General features: G+C 43.8%; 2 protein-coding genes across 7 annotated transcripts in view; one reads left to right on the forward strand and one right to left on the reverse strand.

Moving 5' to 3' along the window:
* RUFY3 (RUN and FYVE domain containing 3) overlaps positions 1–5240 on the forward strand; it is a 50103-nt gene extending 44863 nt beyond the window's left edge. For all 6 annotated transcript variants that reach the window (XR_014538432.1, XM_083571296.1, XM_083571298.1 and 3 more), the window contains 4 exons: positions 529–608; positions 1961–1988; positions 2903–2977; positions 3647–5240. Coding sequence is in view for 5 of the 6 variants with exons in the window: in XM_083571296.1 (XP_083427422.1) it covers positions 529–608; positions 1961–1988; positions 2903–2977; positions 3647–3790 (327 nt within the window). In the remaining variant the exon portion in view is untranslated. The remainder of the gene's footprint in view (positions 1–528; positions 609–1960; positions 1989–2902; positions 2978–3646) is intronic.
* A 2682-nt stretch (positions 5241–7922) lies between these two features.
* GRSF1 (G-rich RNA sequence binding factor 1) lies at positions 7923–20824 on the reverse strand. Its single transcript, XM_083571473.1, has 10 exons — positions 20023–20824; positions 16977–17133; positions 15712–15867; positions 15449–15592; positions 14565–14700; positions 13599–13774; positions 13348–13469; positions 12398–12533; positions 11688–11774; positions 7923–9210 (listed from the first exon to the last, which is right to left on the reverse strand). Exons 1-9 carry the CDS (start codon positions 20482–20484, stop codon positions 11713–11715), a joined length of 1551 nt encoding a protein of 516 aa, XP_083427599.1. The 5' UTR covers positions 20485–20824; the 3' UTR covers positions 7923–9210; positions 11688–11712.
* Between the last annotated feature and the right edge of the window lie 5807 nt (positions 20825–26631).

Raw genomic sequence — 26631 nt, forward strand, 5'->3', positions numbered from 1 at the left:
TCTTAAGTTTATCATTGTTCATCTTATTGGCAGGACTTTTTCCAGAAAGGCATAGATTTTCAGTAATAGTCTGGCAGCTGAATGGACACTAATCTGCCAAGATGGTTGGGGACCCCCTGAAACTGATTTGGGGGAGTCACAGCAAAGAAGAAAGGGATGTTGCCCATTTTAAATAAGTGTGCAAGTGATCCTTCAAATAAACTGGTCTGAAATCATTCAGGGCTTTAAAGGTTAGTACCAGCACATTAAATCAAGCCAGGAAATGAAGGATAACCACATGCTTCTTCAAATATCCCCAGAGTAACACACGTACATGGCAATTTCTGTTACCACAATTCTCGTTATTTTCTCTTAAGTGATCTCTAGTTCTTCTAGTAGTAGTAGGTAGTTTCATGGTGACCAAAAGTTTGTGGATTCTGGTCGTTCAGGAAATTAACAGCTGTTGCTGAGGGGAGGGGAAATGGACACAGCACATATTATTTCTTCTGCGTTCTTCTTTGATCCTTCAGTATCTGTTTGTTCTGACAGGATTCAGGAAGCAAACACCTGGAAGGAGAGTCTCCGTGGAGAACACCAATAAAAGAGGGGCAGACAGTTCTTCCAAGCAAGTATGGACCATATATTCAATTCATATTCTCTTTGATCATACAGGTGTTGGTGGTTATGATTCAGTGGCCAGTTTTTCAGCTAGTAAGATGACTTTTTGTAGACTCACACACATGAAATTTTATCTGATGTTTGTGCGGGACATCCTAGCAAACAATGGCTGAATTTAGACAATTGTCATCCAGACATTTTTCAATTATACTATATTTGCACACCATTTTTAGCATGTGTTCCAGCTATGATAAGTACTCTAGGGAGGATAGTTAACATCCCATGATAAGTTATGCTGAAGGTGGCATATCTGGAGAGTGAGCTTTGCTGTGAGCTTACAGTTGCTTTCTTACAGGGCATTGGATGCCCAGATTCAGGATGCCACATTCCCTCCAAATTGCTTGGCCATTGCAGTGGTTTTTAGTGGCCAAACAGAAGCTTAGGGAAATTGTTGGGTCTGTTCAGGTAGCATAGATATCATAGGTAAAGGTAAAGGGACCCCTGACCATTAGGTCCAGTCGTGACCGACTCTGGGGTTGCGGCGCTCATCTCGCTTTATTGGCCGAGGGAGCCGGCGTTTGTCCGCAGACAGCTTCCGGGTCATGTGGCCAGCATGACTAAGCCGCTTCTGGCAAACCAGAGCAGCACACGGAAACACTGTTTATCTTCCTGCCAGAGCGGTACCTATTTATCTACTTGCACTTTGATGTGCTTTCGAACTGCTAGGTTGGCAGGAGCAGGGACCGAGCAACGGGAGCTCACCCCGTCGTGGGGATTCGAACCGCCGACCTTCTGATCGGCAAGTCCTAGGCTCTGTGGTTTAACCCACAGCGCCACCCGCGTCCCATAGAGGCATATAATACAAAATTCCACATTGTGGTGGCTCTTCTAGGGAAGTGTTATTTGAACTATTGGCTTCTGCTGAAGTGTGAAACAAGCAACTTTCATGTAGATGTGCTCATCAATGTGGTTTATGTGTCTTAGTTTTGACATTTGTAGAAAGCACATCTTAGTTTCTGGGTCCAAGATGTGGACAAGCAGAGCTCTCTTGTAAATCTAATCAGATGCTTACTAAGTAGCTAGAGGGCTTTGTGTTTGGATTTTGAGAGTTCATTGCACGGTGGGCTGGTAAAAACCTGGGAGTTCATAACTTTAATTTTATGGATTGTATTCTGCCTTTGACAAAAGCTTGGTATGAGGCACGGACAACCAACCCTACTTTATGCTTGGAGCATCTAAGTATTATGAATGTGTGTGACCACATTACCATTATGACAAATCAGAACAAACTTAATAGCCAGCTTGCATTAGTTAAGATGTGGATGAAATAACATTCAAAGTTAATGTCTTATTTCTCTTCCAGGGCACCTCCTATCTTGCAAGAGGAGCATGTAAGTCATCTATGTTGCTTATTTTAGCATAGACAATAGCCAAGAGCCTTTAATATGCGGGAAAATATTTAAAATGATGAATTGCTAAAGAGGCTGAGTAGCTTGAGTGGTGTGCAAATAGTTTTGGGATGCTGACATGTAATTTTGTCTTTGACTTATTTGTCAAAAATCAAGAAGTTGGTTTTAGAATGTTGGCTTATAGATTTGAACGCTTTCGTCTGTTTTTGTAAATTTCCAAATATTTGTGTATAAATATTTTGAGCATTAAGTGAAATGTTAAAATGTTGTATTCTGGACCCCTGCCTGCTGTAAGCATGTGCCCTCCAATGAGAACAGAAGCGTTGTTAGAAAATTATTTTGATAAACCATAAAATTAATGAAGAAACTCCAGTCCGCGCAAAATTCCTGTTGTTGCAACTTTTGGCCTTGGTGTCCCAGCTCATACTTGTATTATTTGTAGCCTGCCCATCTGACTGGGTTGCCCCAGCCACCCAGAGTAGTACTGAATTTAGTTTTGTAATAAGTAGTCTGGGAATTGTCAGCTTAAAGGGACTAAGTCTGAATTCTGTGTATTTTAACATGGGGGATAATACTGACTTACTTTATGGGACTGTTGATAAGGATTACACAACTAGCCAATGCGTATGAAGTGCTCTGTCCACTTCAGAGGACTATACAAATATTACTATAAAATGGCAAATTCAAATGAGTTCTGCTTCAATGTTCAAAGCGCACAAACTCAGAAGGGGAAGTAGTGAGTTTGGAGCCTACTCAGCTCATCTGAGATTTAAGTCCGAGTGGGAGGGCTTCAGCAAATTGTAAGCGAAACATTCATGAGACATCAAAAGGCTAGCAAAAAAAAAAAAAAAGCCTAATTGTATGTTTAAATGATAACACGTTTTTCAATTATTTAGGAGCAGCCCCTTGGACCTGGCAAATCAGAGTTGTGCCAGCTGTGTCAAGAAGAAAACACACAGAGCAAAAGAAAGGTAAAATTAAACAGAGTGGCTCACCTGCTTAACTTGGGGAAAGCATCTTCTGCCCCGGTAGTGTACTCAGCTTCTTGTAAGAATAACAGATGCAAACTTTTTGACCACTCTCATAACCTGCTTTATGGGGGTTGTGTGTGCAGCAATGAGAGGAAGTTGTTGGTCTCTTTAAATTTGAAGGTTCATTATTGTTCCACAAGATGTGTATGTCTTTAAGGGCCAGAGCAAATAACATGACCTAGTTTTACAGCTGTGAAGCAGTATAGCAGGTGCTGTTAAGTTGTGTTAATTAAGCTGTGTCAGCAATTGGGTATAGTATATAAAGAGCAGCACCTAGCTCTCTCAGTACCCTGGTGGTTGGGTTGGTGGATGGGTAATGCTTATTGATATATTATAATGAATGTAAAAGGAGTTTTTGTTTTTGTTATTAAAACCTAGCTAAAGTTATTTTGCATTCCTTGTAATGTGTGGTCTCCCCAGCACGCTTTCTGCAGTGCAACTAGTCTACAAATAGTGAACAGAAGTAACTGCCCAACCTGAGCCCAAAGGACAGGGCAAGCTATTAACCTGAAACAAACATAAGGCAATGTGAGATTCTCTCCTCTTGCTCCCTTCAGGAGGAAATGTACTGCTGGTTTTAACTTCCATTTGTTTTTCTCCCCTCTTCAGAACACCTGCAAGAACTGTGGCGGAGTGTTCTGTGAAGACTGTTCAGCAAACGAACTGCCCCTTCCTTCCAGCATTTACCCAGAGCGGGTCTGTAACCTGTGCCACAAGCATTTGATGCAGCAATATTCGGCAAGCCCTTCGTAGGACTCCAACGGCTATAGGCAGCGGTCCTGTCAAAGGCAGCTTATTTCTACCAGATGGAAGCTTCTGAACGCTGCAACATCTTGGAGAGTTACTCAAAAGAACACCTTTGTCTGCTTTTGCAGAATCAGAGTACGTGTTGGGGTGGGGGCTGTGAATTGACCAATCAGCCCTAACTTTTAAACCTTTAAAAGACCTGGGTGAACCACTCCCGAGTTCTACCCAGATTCTGACATGCACTGGTGTTACGGATGCTTTAGAGATGAACAAGCGTTAGAAGCAGGTTCTGTAAATCTTGAGATGTTTAGTTTTTGAAGACACAGAAGATATTGGTGGAGGTGTATCTAGACACTGCTCCCTGGGGGATAGCAGTGCAACCTGAGCATGGGTGCCCATAAGGATAAATAAGACTCTTCCTACCATGGCACTCTTTTTACTTCTCTAGTGCTTGTAGGGCCCCTGTCAGCTATGCAAACTAGGCATGTGTCTTGCCTAAGCCACTTCATCCTTTATTTTCAGCCTAGGGCAAGGACACTGAGCCACTCTCAGTCTGATTTCCTAAGAGCGAGCTATGCGAATGTACTCTGCCTTGCCAGCAGACCTGTGCGATCTGCAATTTGAGCCCTCACTCTGAATTACAAAACCCTCTAGAGGACTTGGTGGTGCATTCTACCCATGTTTTACAGCCTACAGAATTGCACATATGTGTGCAAAAATGTAGCAGTTGAATAAGCTCCACAAGTATTTGGCACTAAATTAGGTGATCTGTAAAAACAAACTACAACTGATTGTCTGGCCAAAGATGAAAATACCACAAATAAGTTTATTTTTTGCCTGAACTTGTGTTTTCTTTAGGGTTGTGCTTTATACATGCTGCTGCTTTAAAAAATGCATTGTATGTAACCAAAATATCTGAAAGAGAATGTACTGTGTACAAAAATTATTTTGACTGCACAAAAACTCACATGTCTGGTGGCCTCTCAACTTGGGAGTCTATATTTTTGCAGAATACCCACAAGGACAGCAACCGATTGTAAATGACTTGACAATTTTTTTCTTTTTCAAAGCTGCTTATTCAAGCTGTATGTGTGATTGACACAATAGGACTATGTGGGCAGTACTCCCTATTTATGTAAATGTAAATTTAAGAAGGTGTATAACGCAATACTGCTGCTTACCCATAAAACGATGGATTTTTGAAAACCTGTCAAGTGTGATATAGAATATACCTTGATCTGAAAAGATTACTCAGCAGCAGAAGTTAACTCTTACAGTGGTGGCTGCTTTCTTGAACCGTAGACCACAAAGTGTGTTGAGTGAAGAGACCTACTTGTACTGGAAATTAAATCAAAACTGCACAATGTATTTGAATCTGTACAAAACTGCTGTATGTTTTGTTTGCTATGTTTTGTTCTGTGCAGACAATCTTTACTATAAACATACTGAAGTTTTACATGGCTTATTTTATGATACGTTATATGGAGTAGAAGGGTATGTGGCTTTAAGTCATGACTGATCTGAAGTTCCAGCTATAACACTACAATTAGTTACTGAAATTTAATAGTTTAGGCTTCCCAAGCAGTGGCCTTCCAGGTAGCCCAAACCACCAGCCCAAAACAGCTGGAGCATCAAGGGTTGAACAAAGCTGCTGTAGTCCTGGCTTTAGACTTCATTCTCAGGGAAGACATGGTTAACCAGTAGCACAATTACATCCTTGCAACTGTAGAGAGGAAAATATAGCTGCAAGCAAGAGGAACTGTAGAGTATGTCTGCTTAATAAGCAGTTCGCAATTTAACAGAACCACCTTTACCATCGGGGCCTTGTAAAGACCCCAAGATCTCCTGCAACGGTTTTGCAAAGTTTTTTGCAGATAAAGTCGCTCAGATTTGGAAGGAGGTAGACACCACCATGGGAGCAGGGCCAGGGTGGGAGAGTGCTGGAGCTCTGTCTGGTTGAGTTGCATGGAATCAATTTCAATCCGTTACCCCCAAGGATGTGGACAGGCTGCTTGGACGTGTGAAACCAATCACCTGTCTCCTTGATCCTTGCCCATCCTGGCTTATAAAAGCTAGCCGGGAAGGGCTGGGCGATGGGCTTTGCGGGGTGGTGAATGCTTCTCTCTGTGAGGGAGCCTTCCCAGACCCGCTGAAAGAGGCGGTTATCAAACCGCTTCTTAAAAAAACATCTTTAGATGCGGCCACGATGGCCAACTATCGCCCAGTCTCAAATCTTCCATTATTGGGCAAGGTGACTGAGCGAGTGGTTGCTGAACAACTCCAGGCACGCCTGGAAGAAGCGGACCATTTGGATCCCTTCTAGTCGGGATTCAGGCCTCATCATGGGACTGAAACTGCCTTGGTTGTGCTGGTCGATGATATCCGGTGGGCTAAGGACAAAGGTGAGAGCTGTTTCCTAGTTCTGCTGGATCTCTCAGCAGCTTTCGACACCATCGACCACAACATCCTTCTGGACCGTCTAGAGGGGCTGGGAGCTGGGGGCACTGCTATACGGTGGTTCCGCTCCTTCCTCCTGGGCCATGTTCAGAAAGTGGTGGTGGGGGGATGAGTGTTCAGACCTCTGGGCCCTCACTTGTGTGGTGCCTCAGGGTTCCGTCCTCTCCCCCATGCTTTTTAACATGTACCGCTGGGAGAGATCATCAGGTGGTTTGGGCTGGGTGTCCATCAATATGTGGATGATACCCAGCTCTACCTTTCTTTTAAATTGGAACCAGTGAAGGTCCTGTTGTGAGTGCCTGGAGGCTGTTGGAAGATGGATGGCGGCTAATGGATTGAGGTTGAATCCTGACAAAACAGAAGTACTGTTCTTGGGGGACAGGGGGCAGGCTGGTGTGGAGGACTCCCTGGTCCTGAATGGGGCAACTGCCCCAGAAGGACCAGGTGCGCAGCCTGGGTGTCATTTTGGACCCACAGCTGTCCATGGAGACACAGGTCAGTTCTGTATCCAGGGCAGCTGCCTACCAGCTCCATCTGGTACACAGGCTGAGACCCTACCTGCCCGCAGACTGTCTCGCCAGAGTGGTGCATGCTCTAGTTATCTCCCGCTTGGACTACTGCAATGCGTTCTACATGGGACTACCTTTGAAGGTGACCCGGAAACTACAACTAATCCAGAATGTAGCAGCTAGACTGGTGACTGGGAGCAGCTGTCGAGACCACTGGTCTTGAAAGACCGACATTGGCTCCCGGTATGTTTCCAAGCACAATTTAAAGTGTTGGTGCTGACCTTTAAAACCCTAAATGGCCTCAGTCCAGTAGACCTGAAGGAGCATCTCCACCCCCATCGTTCTGCCCGGACACTGAGGTCCAGTGCCGAGGGCCTTCTGGCAGAGGGCCTTCTCGGTAGTGGTGCCCGCCCTGTGGAACGCCCTCCCATCAGATGTCAAAGAGATAAACAACTACCTGACATTTAGAAGACATCTGAAGGCAGCCCTATTTAGGGAAGTTTTTAATGTGTGACATTTTAATGTATTTTTAATCTTTATTGGAAGCCGCCCAGAGTGGCAGGGTACAAATAATATAATTTAATTTAATTTATTATTATTATTATTATTATTATTATTATTATTATTATTTACTTAGTGTAAACCCATTGAAATAAATGAAAATGGCTGTTAGGTCCATTAATTCTCATATGACTTCAACTAAAGCATGTAACACAGTCAACATGTTGATGTACACAACAACTGCCTTTCCGCTTTATTTTAACAAGGGAGCTTTTCACTATGCATTTTAAAGTGCATAGTCCTTGGCTGCTTTTGTATTTCAACCGATACCAAGAGTATTAGAAACACAGGGAATTGGTGAACCACTTTTGATGGAAGGTTCTTGTGCTTAACAGCTCAATAACACAGTACCTTATATTGTGGCAAACTTGCCTTGTAGATGAAACTATTTTTATGGAACTTTTGTATCTTCTAGTTTTCTATAAACCCTAGCTGCACTACTGATCGTACACAAAACTGACCCAACACATTTACTTTTGAAAGTAGCTTCTATGTACAATCAGAAGAAAGGTGTGGTTCTTAGAGGTCTTACGGTTAATGGACTGGTATTGCCTTTGAAAGCTGTGTTGAAATGTGTCAAAACCAGATAAAGAACCCTGAAGCACAGTGTCTGCATTAAGAAAAAAAGCTTTCATTTATTAAGAGTAATACATCGACTTGATCAGACAGGCAAAACTAATAAGCAATGTTTAACACCTACTTGTCTAACACCTACTTGTCACTATACTTAGTGGTAGCAGCAGCAGTTGGGCTCAGCTTCACCTATCAAACTTGCTGGTCTCTACTATGAAAAGAACAGATTTATACAGAGGGGCCAAAAGCACCTGGCGATCTTTAATCACCCATCTGAAAATCCTTTCATTGCCTAGCTAGTTTAGTTGAAAAGCTGAGGTATGGGCACTTTCTGCGTATGTTAGCAACCATACACTTCATATTCATCTGGGATTTGGCTGCACAAGTATAATGCTGGCAATGGTCTTATCAGTCCTCTCGCATGTCCTGGCAGAACCAAGCAAGGTAATGGTAAATTCAAACCATTCACATGGTAAAAATCAGTTTTCATGTAAGGAATTAGTTGGATCCAAGGGCTGTTGCATCAACCTAACCATCTTCCTAGGATGAAGACTGACTGTATTAAGTCTTTACCACTAAACTGCTAACTTCTGAGTTAAATGTTAATACAGCTGAAGCTACTTATGGAGAAATAGCAGTTTCTTTATAGTCAGTATTCAGCACCCTATCTAACATCTGACCCAAAAGCCCCATGTGTGCTCTGCTGAGCATATGCTGCAATTCAACTTCCCTATCCTAGTCAATATTAAGGGACTTTCTTTGGGCAATTATCTCCCCTATGGGGCATTTCAGTCCTATGGTGACCTACAAAATTCCTGCCATGAATTACTGCATCAGAGCAGTTCTGGCATTAAGTTCTATGCAACAGACTGGTGCAGATGTAACACTGTTCTACCTACCACCGATAAGCAATTGGCAGCAGGCTACAGAATCTCACACGTCTCCCCCTAACTTTGTTTAACGGTTGAGTTGGGATTGAAATCAGAGCCCACGTCTATCTTGCTTAACCACAGTGAAACAATCAGCAACGCATCTGAACCAGCCGTGCTTTAGAAACTGACATTTACGTAACCCTGTGTGAATCACAGCTTGGCCCCCAGTCTACCAGGACATGTAACAAGAAGCTTGAGGACAGTTCAACTTTAATTTTGGTTTTAAACAGATCCTGCACAAACGATTTGTAGGGTTGTAGCTGCAGCTGCTAGATTTACTTTGAAAGGCAATTCAGGAGAAAAAGTGTCCTTTAGAATTTATCCTTGCTGGTTACGGGAACGCCTATATTCCAGCTCTAGGAAAATGTGCAAATGAAATGCATCTTGATTTATCCTGTTGGGAAAGAGGGTGATGAATTAACAAATATGAATGCAAGTCATCCTGGCCCAATATCCTCCTTTTTCTTTAGCTCTCAAATGTACCGTATTTTTCGCTCTATAACACGCTCCCAACCATAACACGCACATAGTTTTTAGAGGAGGAAAACAAGAAAAAAAATATTCTAAACGAAACAGTGGATGTATGATTTTTGTGGTTCATGCTGTGGCCACAGACATGTGATCTGATGGTGAGTTTGGGGTAGCCCAATGCAAAAATCCTGAGGATCCACGTGGATCCGTACTTTGTAACCACGTTTTTGCACCACTGCGGCCCCAGGCAACAGTGGGTCCGTGATTTTTTTGGTGCATGCTGTAGCCATGGACATACTATGTGATCTGATGGTGAATTTGGGGTGACCCAGTGCAAAATTCCTGAGGATCCATGTGGATCCGTGTTTTGTAACCACGTGAATGAAGGAACTGTCAGTAATGTATGATATCTCCAATACAGTGATGAAGGAAGAGGGGGGGGGGAGCTCACACTTGTCCTAGGCAAAGCAGCCGACTCCTATAGGCCTAGGTGCCTTCACCCCCCCCCATTAAATATTTGAGGGAGTCATCCCCCATCCCCCATTGTGGTATGTGAGTGGGGCTTACCTGGCTGTCCCCACAATATTTTTTGAAGTTGGAAGAGGGAGGGAGGGAGGGAAGGAAGAGAGAGGGGGAACTCACATTTGTGGAGCTGCCTTGCCTCGAACCGGAGCAAAAAGAGGAGGAGGAGACTCAGGGACACGAGCCTTGTAAGCCGCTTTGTTTGAATTTACCGGTGAGGTGCTGGGGGAGGGACTGAAGGGGATGCCCTCTTTGTCCCTCCTTCTGGCTCATTGTAAAGAAAGCAGAGTAAGAGCCGCTTACATTTGTGTAAGGGAGAGCCATAGAGCAGGCAGACAGGAGGAAGAGAGGCTGTCTCCCTTTCCCTACCTTGGCTTTTACACACTGCATGCAGCTCTTGCTGGCTTCCCAGCTGCCTCCCTTCTCCCACCTCGCCAAAAAACCATAGAGCAGGCAGACAGGAGGAAGAGAGGCTGTCTCTCTTTCCCCACCTTGGCTTTTACACACTGCATGCAGCTCTTGCTGGCTTCCCAGCTGCCTCCCTTCTCCCACCTCGCCAAAAAACCATAGAGCAGGCAGACAGGAGGAAGAGAGGCTGTCTCTCTTTCCCCACCTTGGCTTTTACACACTGCATGCAGCTCTTGCTGGCTTCCCAGCTGCCTCCCTTCTCCCACCTCGCCAAAAAACCATAGAGGAGGCACACAGGAGAAAGAGAGGCTGTCTCCCGACACTCAGCTGTTGCTCAGCTGTTGCCGGCTTCTCAGCCAGCCAAGCGGAGGAAGACAGGCTGCCGAACAGCCAGCAAGAGCGGTTCCTCCTGCCTGCATTCGCTCCATAACACGCACACACATTTCCCTTTACCTTTTAGGTGAAAAAAACTGAGTGTAATGGTGCGAAAAGTACGGTAACACAGCAGTAACATGCTGAGTGTCTTTAGCATTTGGAGAATCTCAACAGTCCTTATGCCTGCAAATACAGGCTTAAAAGACTATGAGAGCTATAATTAGCAGCAATCTTAGCCCAGGGAGGTTTCCAGTTGTCAAAGAGCAAAGCTCTCTCCTTTCCCGGATCAGCAAAATTATACAAAAGAATATGTATGCAGAATTTAGTTTTTAACTTTCTTTTAGCAAAGCAGACTTAAATCCTGAATACGAGATCTCTTATTAGTGCTGCTCTAAATTTGGTTGACTGCTTTTTTTTCATTATAGCCAACTCTACCAACAAGGTATTTAAATAGAGACAATGTTCCAAAAAGTCACAATTTACGTAAGAACAGAGAAGAGATTACAAAGGAAAAACAGAAAAAGAATTACTGCTTCCACTAGAAAATACCCTTTCAATTTTCATCCTGAATGCATGAGTATAAGCGGGGGAAAGCTTTCTATACATCCAGTAACCTGCTCAGAGAACAGCATGCACAACTTGTTCCTGTATAGGCTTCTCAAGGCCATTTCACATGGTTACCTCATGAAAATCCCATAATAGCCACCAGTTCCCCACTACCTTACTTCTCTAATATTGCGCCATTATTTGCTGTTTGCATTTAAAAGCCTTGAATTAAATGGAGTAACACCCCATAGAAGGAGAATTTGTACCTTAAGCCGAAAGGTTCAAGCCTGAACTTGCCTACTGTAATGGAGAAAAAGATTTGGCAGTGGTTACACATCATCATGGCTGCATCCTGCCTCCGGGATCAGAGCAAGCCTCTGAATGTCTGTTACTGGGGAGCTGGATACCCTCATGACCTCCAGAAGCATCTGATTGGCCGCTCTGAGAAGTTTTAATTCACTGCTGCTACAGATTGGATTATCTCTACAGATGCTTACTTGACAAACAGTCTGGTTTCCTAGAGAAATTCAAGTTTGCCTTAACACTCACCTATACTTTGGGAATTATGCCATCGTCACTGGCAACCATTTTTTCTGCTTGGCGATGAATTCAGGAATAATTCAATGTATCTATGCTCTGTAGGAGAGAAGAACAGCTTTAACTTTCCGTTCATGCTTTGAAATGTTTGTGCAGGAAAAGTTTATGCAGCAATGCATATCACTTATCAAGCACTACATGCCACCATTTACCTGATACCTACATTACTGACCTCAATTTTTCCAGAAAGCCAGTTTACAGCAGACACAGCTGCTTAAAGTGGTCCCTCCACAGCTGTGTAGTGACTTCTGGAACTGCAAATAAATGGTTTTCTCTACATCCACTCACCCCGGCAAAGCAGCTTGCAACTGGGATGATCAAAAGCGCAATCAAAACGTTTTTTCCCATTCGCTCCACTGCAAGATCTCTTGCTCTCTCTAACTATTTGCAAAACCGGATCATCTGAATGCTTCTGGAATCTTTTCTTATACTGACTCAAGGCAGGTGTGGGAAGGGCAAAATAGAGAACCTGTCATCTTTCTGTTCCCGGCAGTTTACATCAGAGGAGGACATCTTCGCAAGGAATTTTTAAAGGAAAAAATATGTACCTTCTCAAAGGGCTCTTGCTATATACTCCTCCTGCTTTTGAATTGACACTGCTGTGTCTCAGCAATCCCCTTCTAATCCTGTGTCCCCAGGGAAAATGCAGAAGTTCCACTTACGCACGTTCGACCTGTTCTTGGCCATGGCTGCAATCGCATCTTCGTGTGTCTCAAAGTGAACATCCGCTTCTCCCGTTGCTTTCCCGCTTGAATTATATTCCATAGTGATCCTCACCGGTTTCAGGGGAGCAAAGAACTTTAAAGAAAGGCATGTGGGGTGAAAGTCAAGCTTTAATTATCAAAATCTGAAAACCAAGACCGAGCAGAAGCAGTGGAATTACTGTTCTATATTTGTGACTAGCAGTAATGTGTTAAAAGGACTTAGCTGCTGTCCAGATATAATAAGCCAAATTGCTTGTTGCACAAAGCTGGACCTGTTCCACAACTGAAGCTTACACACTTTGCATTGTCATCAAAAAGCTAATTTGGACATGTCCTGCTGAAATTTTATTTGTTTTCTTTAAAAGTGCAGACCATGCCATACTCAAAACTGCTTTTGCAAAGGTCCTCAGTTCAGAAGCTGTTCATCGTGTGAGATTGATGTTAAAGTAAGATCATTTCCACTCTCTTTTCATGCACAACTAAGTGGTTCTGAGCATTTTCCTAAAGGCCAGGAATCAGTCACAATCAAGATGGGGAGCCTAATTAGTACTGAAGGAGTAACAGGCCAATAAGCCCAATCCTCAGGGCTGTTGAATGTGAATATTACAGTGTTACCATTCACTGTCTCAATCCTCTCCAAGACTTAAAAGTTGAAATAATACTCTAATGTGCTCTTGATTTTCCTGGTGGCACAAGCTTATTGGGAACAGGTCACAAGTAGTGGCATTCAGGAGAGAACTGAAGGGTTGAATGAGTTTTAGCAAATTGTTTGCAGAACTGCTTCAGGCTAATCAGGACTTGTAAGTTTCAGTGACTGACAAAAGCTAAAATTCCCATTTTGAAGGATAAATACAGCAGTTCCTAATAAAATTGTTCAGGATATTTTAAATGATCTTACCCCTACGTACATTTATAATATCTTGTGCAGTTGCTTGAAATGGCAGACCCCTCAAATGAACAAAGTGAAGCGAGGAGAAACTCCCAGACTCTGACACATCCCGAGGCTTTTCAAATGCTTGCTTAAAAACTTCTGTAAAGTGAACAAGGCCAGAATGAACGTGTGCAAATTGCATGTGTCCTGCTGCCTCTCTCCAACATGTGGAGAACATAAAGAGGCAGGTCAAAGATGTCTCAAATGATAAGTATTGTATGGACTTACCATTTTCTTTATCACTTTCATATGTAGCAGTCGGTCTTAAGGCCTCATTCAACTCACTTTCGTCAAAAACAGATTCGGAATCTTGTTTCAGAGTGGGATAGCCCATCATCTTGCCCCGGAAAAAGCCATTGTGTGTTCGAATTTCACTCTTTTGGCTTGGGAATATTTCTATGTATCTATAAAGGGTGTTTTTTTTTAAGTGAGAAGAGTTAGATCAGGATTGATATTTACCAAATGCATAAAGGCTCAGTTCAGACAACAAGCTCCTGCACTACTACTTTTGCAAAAACCAGAAACAGAGACAGAGGGGAATGTATTCAAATCTACATAAGAACTAAACCAGAATTTAAACCCAGGCCTGTCACATCCAAACCACAATTAACCTATGTATTGAAATTATGGCTTACAGGGAAAGTTCAAGCCTTCGTTTGCCAGCTCAGATGTAAGAGCAAATAGTTAAATGCAAATGCAGAGAAAACTGGAGCGTATGAGGGGATGAGGGAGTATACAAGCTCAAGGTTCATTCATGTAATGCAAAACCATTATTTATTACATGTGAACTAATTCAGAGTATTTTCTCTCTCTCATTTATTTTCTTGACAAGCTTATAAAGCAAGTCAATATTATTATTCTCACTTAAAATGACAACTGGAGCAGAAGATAAGACCCTGTTGAAATCTACCATGTGAAATCCATGACTGACACCAGAATTCAAACCCATGTTTCTCTAGTCCAATATCCACTGCTAGCTACTTAAACACACAATACTGGAATGTATATATGTAGGTACATACAATCACCCTCTCTCAAGTCCCATCCCTCCTTACAACAATCAATTCAGCATAATGTTTTGACTGGAGGAGACAGCATACACTCAACTTCCACCTTTTTTAAAAAAAAGTTTCTGTTTTAAAAATATATATCCACCACTCCTCGCATGGATCCAATAGCAACATAGCAACATACCGGCTCCCAATTTCCTCCTTATGCTTCAACAAGGCTTGATTAGCCATCTCAGGGGTAGCAAACACCACAAATGCTTCTCCCGTTTTCCTTCTTCCCCTCTGGTCCATGACAAATGTTATGTCGACTATAGTCAAACCTGCAAGAGAAGGCATTTCAGTAGCAGCAGGGCATATTTATAGTGGCACTAACACTTTAGCACTTAGTTCTTGTACAATTTACAAACTGATGCAAAAATGTTATGGATCAGTCTCAAGAGCCTGAAGCTAAACATACATGAAACAAAACCTGCATCCCTTTTGACTTGCTCCCATTCAATTTAAATACACACACACACACACACGAGATATGCAGGAGGCCCCCTAGGGCACTTGTTCATACAGCACAAAATTAGATAAAGCAGATTCACTATGATGGTATATCCAGCTTTGGTTCACTGCCAGGTGTCAGATTGTACCTAAATGTGAAACAATGCATCCATTTAATTCTACCCTGTGTGACAAAATATCACCACCACTAAAAACTATTTTCTGAATTATTCTGTTACTTAACCCTTCTGGGAAAGAACAATTCCAGTAACGCTATCAGATCATCCTTGTATCCTCTTTATCAGAATTCTTCCTGATCTGAAAAAAAATTACTCATAATTCTTCCTGATCTGAAAACAAGGAGTTTCTAGTCATATCTAAACCTGCTTCTGCATCCCCCTCCCCCACTTTGAGTTAACTTTTCCTGCTCACCCTAGAAACCCCATTTGACATCTCCATACCAGGTGTACAACAAACAAGATTTTTCCAAGGTGATTTTTTTTTTAAAATCCCCATTTCGTTAGACGACACAGGCTCACAATCACTTGCTCACAGAATCGCTACTCCACGCAGAATCACCTGAGAAGAACTCAGAAATATCCATTTCATTGCAGCTGTAGGGAAGGCCTCTCAGTCTCACCACTCCATCGTTTGTCACAGATGTTGAACTGGAGTGCAAGCTCTTCATGATGGCATCAACATCCTCATTATGTATTTCGAAAACTGCAGTGGGGAAAAAACCAACAAGAGTTTTTTTGAATAGTGCGATGAATAGTTGAATAGTGCGATGAGTTCTTGCATCATACTTAATCCCGAGCAAAAAAAAAAAAAAAAAAGCTTACCTTCCACATAACGCTGACCCAGATATCTTCTGTGCTTGTCCAAGGCGTTTTGCACATCCTGTTCTGACTCCAGTTCAACCAAAGCATCTCCTCTGCGTTTGCCATCTCGGTTTAAGAGGAAGTGGATGCCATTCACACCATTTCGAATCTTGCTGCCTACAAGGTTATTAAGTAGGCAGATGAAGGAACGTCAGGTGCCTTCTTTTCTGATTCAGATGCAATGGGACATTTTGATGTTTCATACCAGAATGCCACTAAATTCCCCTACACCAAAGGGACAAGGCCTGAATGAGGTAGCCCTATTTGGACGACTGTCCAGTATCTCCAGGGTTGTATTAAAAGCTCCAAGGATTCAACAACTCCACTCAGCTACAGAACTGGGAATTCAGTATGTTGGCACATCTACTGCTACTTTTAAAGATGCTCTTCCATGGTGTGCCAAGTTACTTATAAACCCTCTGTGCTTATTAAAACATATAGCAATGATTAATTGCTTTAGCCAATGAGTACGCCTAGGGAATTGTGAGCTTCTGAAAATAGCCATTTTACAGGCTCCACAACCAGGAGAAGCTCTACAGAAATGTAGGCGATCAATACAGTTCTGAACAGATTCAACAGAAGTACACAGTCCCAGACATATTGTGCCAGCATGGAAATCTAAACTTAATTAATTGGTTAGCCAGAACTCCTGCATAGTTCAATTCAGCATATGTGCCTCACATTAGTGTATGTAGCCTTATTTACTGGAAACATTTTTATCCTGCTCTACAGCTGGAAAGGCTCTCAGAGCTGCTTAGAGATCAATACAAACAAATATGTTCCCCGCCCTCTCATGAGTGTGGGGGAAGCTGCCTCCTCCTAAATCAAGTAAATAAATAAAAATACTTAACTAAAAGTAGAAATTGTAGAAAGATTTTGACAGATTTTTCTGAGCACTTGGGGTCAAAGGAAAGTAATTTAAAACAACTGTTGTTGAGACATTTCATTCTGAATCTGCTAGACAGAGCCAGACAGAGGATGATGACAGGTGGATGTCCTGCCACAACATAAATCCTGGCTGTGCCCATGTGCCCTCTAGCTGAAAGAGAGAAGCTGCTTTAAGTGCATTGCCTCTCCCTCCTGGCAGCCCCAGTTCTGACCAGCCTCCCTGCCCCCCAATATAAAACCCCAACATGCAACATTAAAGCATGCATTTTATGTGATTTGCAGTCCAGACCCTTAGCCACATCACCATGTGGGTTGGTCAGGGGGGAAAATGAAATTACCTGAAAAAAAGTTGAGAACATCTTCCTCGGTGCAGGAGTAAGGCAGACCCTGGGCCCGAATAAGATACACATCATCTTCCTCGCCACGTGACTTAGTTGGAGATGGGTCATACTCTGAGAGAGGCGGATATTCATCATGAAATGGAGGGCTGTGCTCCTTCAAAGAGAGAGTTGTCGTTTCAACATTATATTTGTAACTAAACATATAATCAGGGCACAATTAATGAGTCAGGAATACAGGTATCTGCCTCATGCTGAGTCAAACTATTGGTCCATTTAGTTCCATATTATCTAGACCGGGGTGGGAACCATGGACCTATTTAGGCCTGTGAGGCCATTTCAGCCAAGCCATGGCCACCTTCCCTACACCTGACACCATACACTGGAGGAGCACTACTCACAGGGCTTCTTCCGCACTTGAAATCAGCCAATTGTTTGCAAGGTTTGTTTTCAAATCACATGGGCAAAAATAGGTCACCTGACATCACTGCAATGTGACAAGTGGACTGAAGCATCCTGTGCATGTCCCATGCAGGGACCAGTTTGCTTAAAAAGCACATGTGATACTCTAACACAGCTCTGAGGGATGTCCTCAATGTCACAAGTGTGTCTCTTCAATGGGATGGGAAATGTTCTTAGCACCAAGGTGAAAACACATTACGATCTGGATGATTAAAAGAGTTTATGTTACATATTTGCTGAGAGATATAATAAATAGATTATTATTATTAATATAATTTGAAAGGAAAGCAGAATTGAAGGAACAAGGATGGCATCCTTGATTACTTCAAATGACTCTCAATCAAGAATGTGGATTACAATTGCTGCTTTAATCTTAAATATGCACAAAGAGTGGGGGGGGGGGGAAACCTCTCCTCAGTTACCAGGACCACGTGGTGAAGCAATGGGTACCTAGTTGAATTTGGATGTTTCCCCTTAAACATCTGAGGGCCAGGGTTAGTCAACAATTAGGTGAGACTGAGGACTCAGCTATATAGCTGCAAATAAAATGTTTTAAGTGTGTCTGAAGTACAATATGCAATGTGGCACTAGATGGTGAGCCTTATGGAAAATTCAATGTATTCCTAAAAACGCTTTTTTAAAAAAGCATTTTCAGAACGGTTTTTATATGTGTGCAGATTCCACCTCACTCACATACTGACAAATATAGGCTGCCCAGTTATAGCTGATTGGGAGGTCTTGTGCAACAAACCCACTTCTCCAAAATATCTGATTTTTGGTGATAAGCAAAAAACTGAAAAAATGCACTGGAAAGTGCTGGATAACACTTGCTTTGATGCAACTGCCATCTAACTTTCCCACAAACAAATCAGAATGAATGCCCATTGAATGATCATGTCTTCTAATCTCTCTGCAAATCCAACAAACCTATTCAAAAAATAGGTTGTCTGGAAGTACCTCCAGTGTCAACAAAGCATATTTTCATCAATTCATGAATTGGGTATGTTAGAGATAAAGGCTCCTAACAAAATTGGTGGATGAAGAAACAAGAAGGCTGCATGGCTTTCTCCAGAATTTGGAATATTATAGTTAGAGATGTGGGTAGGGAACTGGGATCTATTACTTATTTAGTTATTAATTTATATGCCATTCTTCCTTCCAAAGGTGTTCAGGGTAGCACCCTCACATTAGGGGGTCACAGCTAGGCAACCAGCAGTGCTGTTTTTTGCATGGCCAGCACCATACTTCCAGGTGTCCAGCCACTGACCATGCCAGGTCAGAAGTAGGACTCCAGTACACAAGGTCCCTTTCCCATCCAGCAGATACCCTCTCCCCACCTCACCCTAAATGTAAGAATGCTCAAGAAGCTTCTGTAATATCACAGAAACTGTTGCACTAGAAAGGGCAATGGGGCGACCTGAAAACCCAGCAAACAGCACCCAGGTTTCCTTCCCATCTGTTCAGCTCCAGGAGAGAAAGAACACAGAATATCATGGTCAGAAGGACCGCCCTCAAGCAGCTTGGTTGGGGAGAGAATCCCCAAACCTGCTCTGGCTACATAATCCGGTCACCCCTGCAGCTGCAGTTTAGGAAGACAAGTGGTTTCTTCCCAGTCCTTCAGAATACAGTACAGCTTCGCCCTGTGAAATAGGGGGTGGGGAGCTTCTTTGTTGGGAAGAGCAGGCAATAGCTCAGGGGTCAGCAACCTTTTTCAGCCGAGGTCCGGTCCACCTCAGACCATGTGGTGGGCCGGACTATATTTTGAGGGGGGAAATGAACAAATTCCTATGCCCCACAAATAACCCAGAGATGTATTTTAAATAAAAGGACACATTCTACTCATGTAAAAACACGCTGATTCCCAGACCAGACTGAGAAGGTGATTGGACCGCATCCCCCAACCAATCCTGTTACAAGGCCTCTACACCAACGTGAGTCTTTATTTGTGTTCCTGTGCTTTTAACTTCTTGTATGTTTCAAATTCTGGCTGTGTCCTTTTTCCCTTTTCGTGACAGTATCACTATTTCATCCTTCAAGATGCAAGATCTTGCGCAAACCGCTTTTGAGGGTTTTTCATTGTGCAGCCAAGCGGCATCTAAATCTCAGGAAATGACCCAACCAATAAACATCAGTTTGGGGGAGCAGCATTTTAGCTTTCTGTGTGTTGTGTATGAATATATGTATATGTGTACACACACACACACGTGTGTTTGTGTGTGCACGTGTAAGTGAGCAAAAGGAAGGAGCCACGCCGTCCAGAGAGCCCGTCCCAATTCCCACTCAGCCATAAGGTACGTGGGGTGACCTTGGGCCAGGGTCTGTCTCCGTCAACCCCCATCCCAGCCCACCTCAAAAGGGCCGTCGCTAGGATAAAAAAAGGCACCCCCGCCCTGCACTCCTCGGGAGCAAATGCGCGAACACGATCCCCTGTCGAAGGCGGGGTGGGGAGAGAAAAACACCACAAAACGAAATAAACAGCATTTCTCTCACGCGCACACTTTTGGGATGCTGTGTGTGGAGAACCGTTTCCCAAAGGCGCCCCGAAGTATTGGGGGTGGCGGTTCCCCGTTTCCCCTCCCCTTACCTGGCTGTAGCATCTCCCCGCGAGGGCCGGAGGCAGCAGCGAGCTCCTCAGGGCGCCGAAGCCGGGCAGAGGCCCGGCGGAGCCGGCGAACCCGCGGCTCTGCGTGGCTGCCCCGAGCAAGAACAGGAGGCGGCGGCGGCCGGAGAGGCCGAGGGAACCGGCGGAGGAGGAGGCGGCGGCTGAGGAGGAGACTGAGGCGGCGTGGCGCAGCGGCAGGCAGGCCGCGCCGGTCTGGCGGCAACTGCTGCAGCTACAGCCGCAGCCCCGGAGCAGCGCGCCCAGCACCCAGCGCGTCCCGGCCATGGGAGGAGGCGGAAGCCCCGGCGTCGTCGTGGTGGTCTCCGCGGCTGCTGTCGTCGCCGCTACGAAAGCCTGAGGCACATGCGCGGAGGAGAAGGCGGCAGCAAGCGGCCTGCAGCGAAGCCACGGCGGGCAGGGAGGAGCTGCGTCAGGAGGCGGCATCCCAGGAGGCCCCTCGCTCAGCCCGCCCCTCACGCAGAGGCCGAGGCCTGGGCCTCGCGTGAGGGAACTTGGGAGGCGGGAGGGCCTTTCTCCTGGCAGGCGCGGCGCGGCGGCGGCCGGGGGCTGAAGCGAGGCCTAGCGTTGTGAAGGGGACTCGGTTCTCCTCAGAGCGGGTTTATGTGGGGGGTGGGGGGTGGGCTCAGGAGACAACTTCCCCCGCAGCTTTGGGTAAGGGGGTCGACCACTAGAAGGCCCTGTTGGGCCCCAACACCTGAAGGAATCGTGCAATGGTATTTTGGAAGTAGGAGAGCAAACGCAGGCTGAGACCCTACCTGCCTGCGGACTGTCTCGCCAGAGTGGTGCATGCTCTGGTTATCTCTCGCTTGGACTACTGCAATGCGCTCTATGTGGGGCTACCTTTGAAGGTGACCCGGAAACTACAACTAATCCAGAATGCGGCAGCAAGACAGGTGACTGGGAGCAGCCGCTGAGACCATATAACACCGGTCTTGAAAGACCTACATTGGCTCCCAGTACGTTTCCAAGCACAATTTAAAGTGTTGGTGCTGACCTTTAAAGCCCTAAACGGCCTCGGTCCAGTATACCTGAAGGAGCGTCTTCACCCCCATCGTTCAGCCCGGACACTGAGGTCCAGCGCCAAGGGCCTTCTGGTGGTTCCGTCGCTACGAGAAGTCAAATTACAGGGAACCAGGCAGAGGGCCTTCTCGGTAGTGGCGCCCGCCCTGTGGAACGCCCTCCCATCAGATGTCAAAGAGAAAAATACCTACCAAACTTTTAGAAGACATCTGAAGGCAGCCCTGTTTAGGGAAGCTTTTAATGTTTAGTAGGTTATTGTATTTTACTGTTTTGTTGGAAGCCGCCCAGAGTGGCTAGGGAAACCCAGCCAGATGGGCGGGGTATAAATAATAAATTTATTATTATTATTATTATTATTATTATTATTATTATTATTAGGGTCCAAGGTCCCTTCGCGATCCCCCCTCAATAAAATATTTGAGGGAGCCGGGCCCCCACCCCAGAGTTGATGGGCATTGCCATTCAAAGGGTGTGTGTATCTTGTGATGGATTAGGTGGTGCGGGGCTTACCTGCCCCCCCCCCAATATTTTACTCAAGTTGGCACCCCTGGTTGGAAAGGACCTCAAGGGTCACTTAGCCAAAAAAAACCCCAAGATAATGCAGGTTTCTTTGTAGGGTGCTGAAGGGCCTTTGCTTGACTGATGCTGGATTAGAAGGTTTCTGTTTGAGGACGCTTCCGATTTGGGTAGTCGTTCTAAAAGTTTAAACTGCCAACAAGATCAGTACTTCCGCTAAAGTGAAAACCAAATGACAACCTTGGATATACAGTTCCAAAAACATGAAATGAGCTATATATTAATGCTGGTGGTCAACAAGAGGTTTAAAGACTGTCTCAAGGCAAATCTAAACAAATGTTTAGATTGTTTAGAAACACTGGCCTGCGAGCACTCCAGTTGGAGAACAGCCTTTACCAAAGGTGTCAATGGGCTTTGAAGACACTCGAGCTCAGGACACAAGGGAGAAACGTGCTAAGAGGAAGGCACGCTTGGCAAATCCACACTGTGATCCACTCTTGCCTGGAAACCAATGTCCCCACTGTGGAACGACATGTTGGTTCAGAATTGGACTCCACAGTCACTTACGGACTTACTGTTAAAACCGTGTTTATGGAAGACAATCTTAGGTATGAGTGATCGCCAAAGAAGATGATTCTCTTAACAAGTCATCTCCCCCCCCATCTCAAAATAGAACTTAAAAGAGTGCATACCAAATCTGTAATTGCACATTTTTACAGTTTTTATGCTACCATGTGTGACTGTCTAATAATCAACTTTTTATTGGTTCACAAAGCCTGAAAAAGACATATCACAGCCAAAGGGTTTTGTGAATGTTCAGCTGTGTGACCATTCCAGAGTAATTCGTTATGCCCATTTGGTAGAGTGGATAACCTCAAATGACAGATCTGATTTAGCGTGTCTTAACAGTTTGTGGTTATGTAACACTGCAGTAGACTACCAGAGCTTCCCATACTAGAGTAAGCATCTCAACTGACCCGTAACCCTTTGCAGTATGACAATAACCATACGGTAGAAACAGAATATAATTCAGGTTATATAATTATCTCACATGGCAGTTACTGAGCCAAAATAGTACTACTGGCTTGCTGCAGTAACAATTGGAATTTAATATATATACTGAAATGCAAAATATTTTGAAGAGAATAATAGGGCTGAATTTTTAGGCTATGTTTTATTATGCTTCAGTATGGTTCTCTGCATTTATTGTTATTTATCTAATTTTACATTCCAGTCCTAAGCACACTTATTTGGAGGTCAGGCTTATTGATGTCAGTGGAACACTTTTAAGAAAATGTGCTTATGTTTGCAGTAAAGGGGCATACCCACAAAAACAAAAATCAGTGTTTCCATAGAACTCGTCAAGTGGAATGCCAGATCAGGGCATTTCACTTCTTCAAGGCTTGGTTAGGTATCTGATATCTGCTTTGATATACATTATTCACATGTGTAATAAAGGCAACATGTCTTAATCAGGTTCAAGATAGTGATGTGAAAATTAATTTGCTTCATTGTTTGTTCGCAGGTGGGAAAGTTTTACCTGAAATAAAGAGGCAAATGCTGGAAATTAAACCAAAGGCCCGACAAAAATGGAGATCCTTAATACTGCTGCAGTAGAACCAATTATTAACAGGCAAAAAACAGTGGCTTCACTTTACAAAGGTACAGGTTTTTCTGCTACCAGGGAGGTTCCTTGACTTTAATTTCATGTTAATATCTAAAACAATCAGCTATCGCTACTTTACAAAAAGACACACCAAAGAACATTTCTCGGATTAATTCAAAAACATCTGATAATCTAGTTCAGAAAATAGAGTATTTAAAACAATTTTATTTACAAAAGATATGTCTGACTAGCATTTGAATTTCCTGATATTTCTAAAGGTGAAGAAATAACCAGTGGCTTCCCCATTGATTGATTCTTTTTTTAAAAAAAACATTTATTTATTATTATTAATGCACAATGAAAAAAGCCATACATCAAAACTGAACAAAAAACAAGTGGAAATAATAATAAGTAAAAAAACCAAAAAACACAGCATTATAACAAAAAAGAAAAAAGGTCTTTTGACTACAGACCTGACCTCCCGTCTACTCCTTAATTCAATTACATATAACTTATTGCTGGTAAAAACTATTATGGTTTAACTGATTCTTGGTTTTTCTTTTATCTCACATCATTCTTGATACTACTACTGAAATTAGTCAAATGCTGCAACAGAGTTTAAACTTTTGTAATTATTTTTCAAATATATTTTAAAGACTTACCATTTTGAAAGAAATACCTGTTTTGGTTTATTCTTTATTTTTTCAGACAAGTTATCCAACTCCGCATATTCAGTCAATTTTTGGATCCAGTCTTGCATAGATGGAAGTTTGTCAGATTTCCAATTTGGAAACCCCATTGATTGATTCATTCTCCTGTCAATTTAACATACAGTAATCGTTCCTGCCAAGAAGATTCAAAACAATCCATTTGACTAGTCTACATTTATAAGTGAAATAATCAAAATACATTTGGCTTTCCTGGCCAAAGATGGGAGACATGGGGCAATTTTTTTGACATAATAAAATTTAGCTGCTTTGATGTGTTGACTGAAGATGGTGTGTACATGTGTTCAAGGAGCAATGTGGGTCTGTTCAATCACCAGAGGTACTACCCACCACACCCCTTCAGGCACTAGACAAGATATATTTAGCATACAAAAAGTCAGTACAACAGATGCCAAACACACACACACACACACACAGCCCCACCTCTACATCAGTAAATATTTTTCTATAGTTCCAGTTACAGATACCTTCTCACCACCTTCTCACCCCTTGCTTTTTCCTGTAAGACCTATTGCAGTCGTTAAGAGTCGTCAACAGGCTCATCACAGCTATCTGCCAATCACCCATTCCCACCACCCTTCTGAGTAATACCCCTCCCCACCTTCTCACTATATAGAAGGATCTGGCAACTTCTGTTTCAGTGTATCTGAAGAAGTGTGCATGCACACGAAAGCTCATACCAAGAACTAACTTAGTTGGTCTTTAAGGTGCTACTGGAAGGAAATTTTTTTTCTCTATATATATTGTACAGTATTTAAACAGAGTGCTGCAGAGCTATGAATACTCAGCTGAGGGTAAGGCATTGAATAAACTGGGATTTACTTCTGAAATTGGGGCTATAAAGCGAAATGTAAGCATTATAAATACAGTGGTACCTTGGGTTAAGTACTTAATTCGTTCCAGAGGTCCGTTCTTAACCTGAAACTGTTCTTAACCTGAAGCACCACTTTAGCTAATGGGGCCTCCTGCTGCCGCTGTGCCGCCGGAGCATGATTTCTGTTCTTATCCTGAAGCAAAGGTCTTAACCTGAAGCACTATTTCTGGATTAGCAGAGTTTGTAACCTGAAGCGTATGTAACCCGAGGTACCACTGTAAAAAAAGTGAGAGAGCCTGACCATGTTGCTTAGTTGGCAGACAGAACAAGCAAATGTGCTGCCACTGTGTGTGTAGCAGTTTCAGTGGACCTCTTCACCTCGCCTAGATCCCCAGCTATGGGAATGGGTCCATGACAAAGGTAGAGAAAGCAAAGGAGAATCTATATCATGGGTAGGCAAACTAAGGCCCGGGGGCCGGATGCGGCCCAATCGCCTTCTCAATCCAGCCCACTGACAGTCTGGGAATCAGCGTGTTTTTACATGAGTAGAATGTGTCCTTTTATTTAAAATGCATCTCTGGGTTATTTGTGGAGCATAGGAATTTGTTCATTTCCCCCCCCCAAAATATAGTCCGGCCCCCCACAAGGTCTGAGGGACAGTGGACCGGCCCCCTGCTGAAAAAGTTTGCTAACCCCTGATCTATATAAAATGAACCATCCATCCACACTGCAGGTTCCCTTCAGCTACTCTCAGGAGTAAGGCCCTATTCATGAGCAAAGCAGGAAGCAGTAGAGGCTGGACAGCTGCATATGGAGCAAAAGGAACCAGAATGCAAGTAACCCAGGCGTTGCACCCCCTTTTCACACACACATGCACACTTCATAGGGCAGTCAAGATGACATGAACTACAATAGGCTGACATACCTAAGTCTAGGTAAGGGCAGCTGTTTCTAAGTTGTGTTGGCTTCATCCAAATGGTATCTTGAGCAATGAAGAGCCATATTATGTTGCACCAACTCAGGCTTATCACAGGTTGGGCAGATGAAATTTGGAAGAAGGGGCATGATGGTTGCATATATTGTGAAGATTGTTGTTGTGTGACCCCATGGACCAGAGCACGCCAGGCACTCCTGTCTTCCACTGCCTCTCGCAGTTTAGTCAAACTCATGCTGGTAGCTTCAAGAACACTGTCCAACCATCTTGTCCTCTGTCGTCCCCTTCTCTTTGTGCCCTCAATCTTTCCCAACATCAGGGTCTTTTCCAGGGAGTCTTCTCTTCTCATGAGGTGGCCAAAGTATTGGAGCCTCAGCTTCAGGATCTGTCCTTCCAGTGAGCACTCAGGACTGATTTCCTTAAGAATGGAGAGGTTTGATCTTCTTGCAGTCCATGGGACTCTCAAGAGTCTCCTCCAGCACCATAATTCAAAAGCATCAATTCTTCAGCGATCAGCCTTCTTTATGGTCCAGCTCTCCCTTCCATACATCACTACTGGGAAAACCATAGCTTTAACTATATGGACCTGGTATGGATTTAACTGTTGGGAGCCGCCCAGAGCAACTGGACGACCCAGTCAGATAGGTGGCTAATAATAATAATAATAATGTGTGTGTTGGGTGCTGTAGCACCACATACACAGTGCTTTTATTACCTGTCAGAAACACAAGCTCCTGTTTCCCCCGCCAACATTCCCCCTCAGGCAGCCCAAAGCTGCAGCCCAGGAGGAGAGAGAAGCAGCACCTGTTGAACGTCTGCCATGCTGCTAAGCAGAGCTGAGACCCCTGCATTGCAGGGGGTTGGGCTAGATGACCCTCGGGGGTCCCCTGGTCCAGCTCTACCATTTTACAAGCCCCAAGCGGAAGGCCGGCTTGCGATTTTAGTCAGGAGG

This window comes from Podarcis filfolensis, assembly GCF_964270895.1.
Source record: "Podarcis filfolensis genome assembly, chromosome: 9".
Lineage (NCBI taxonomy): Eukaryota > Metazoa > Chordata > Lepidosauria > Squamata > Lacertidae > Podarcis > Podarcis filfolensis.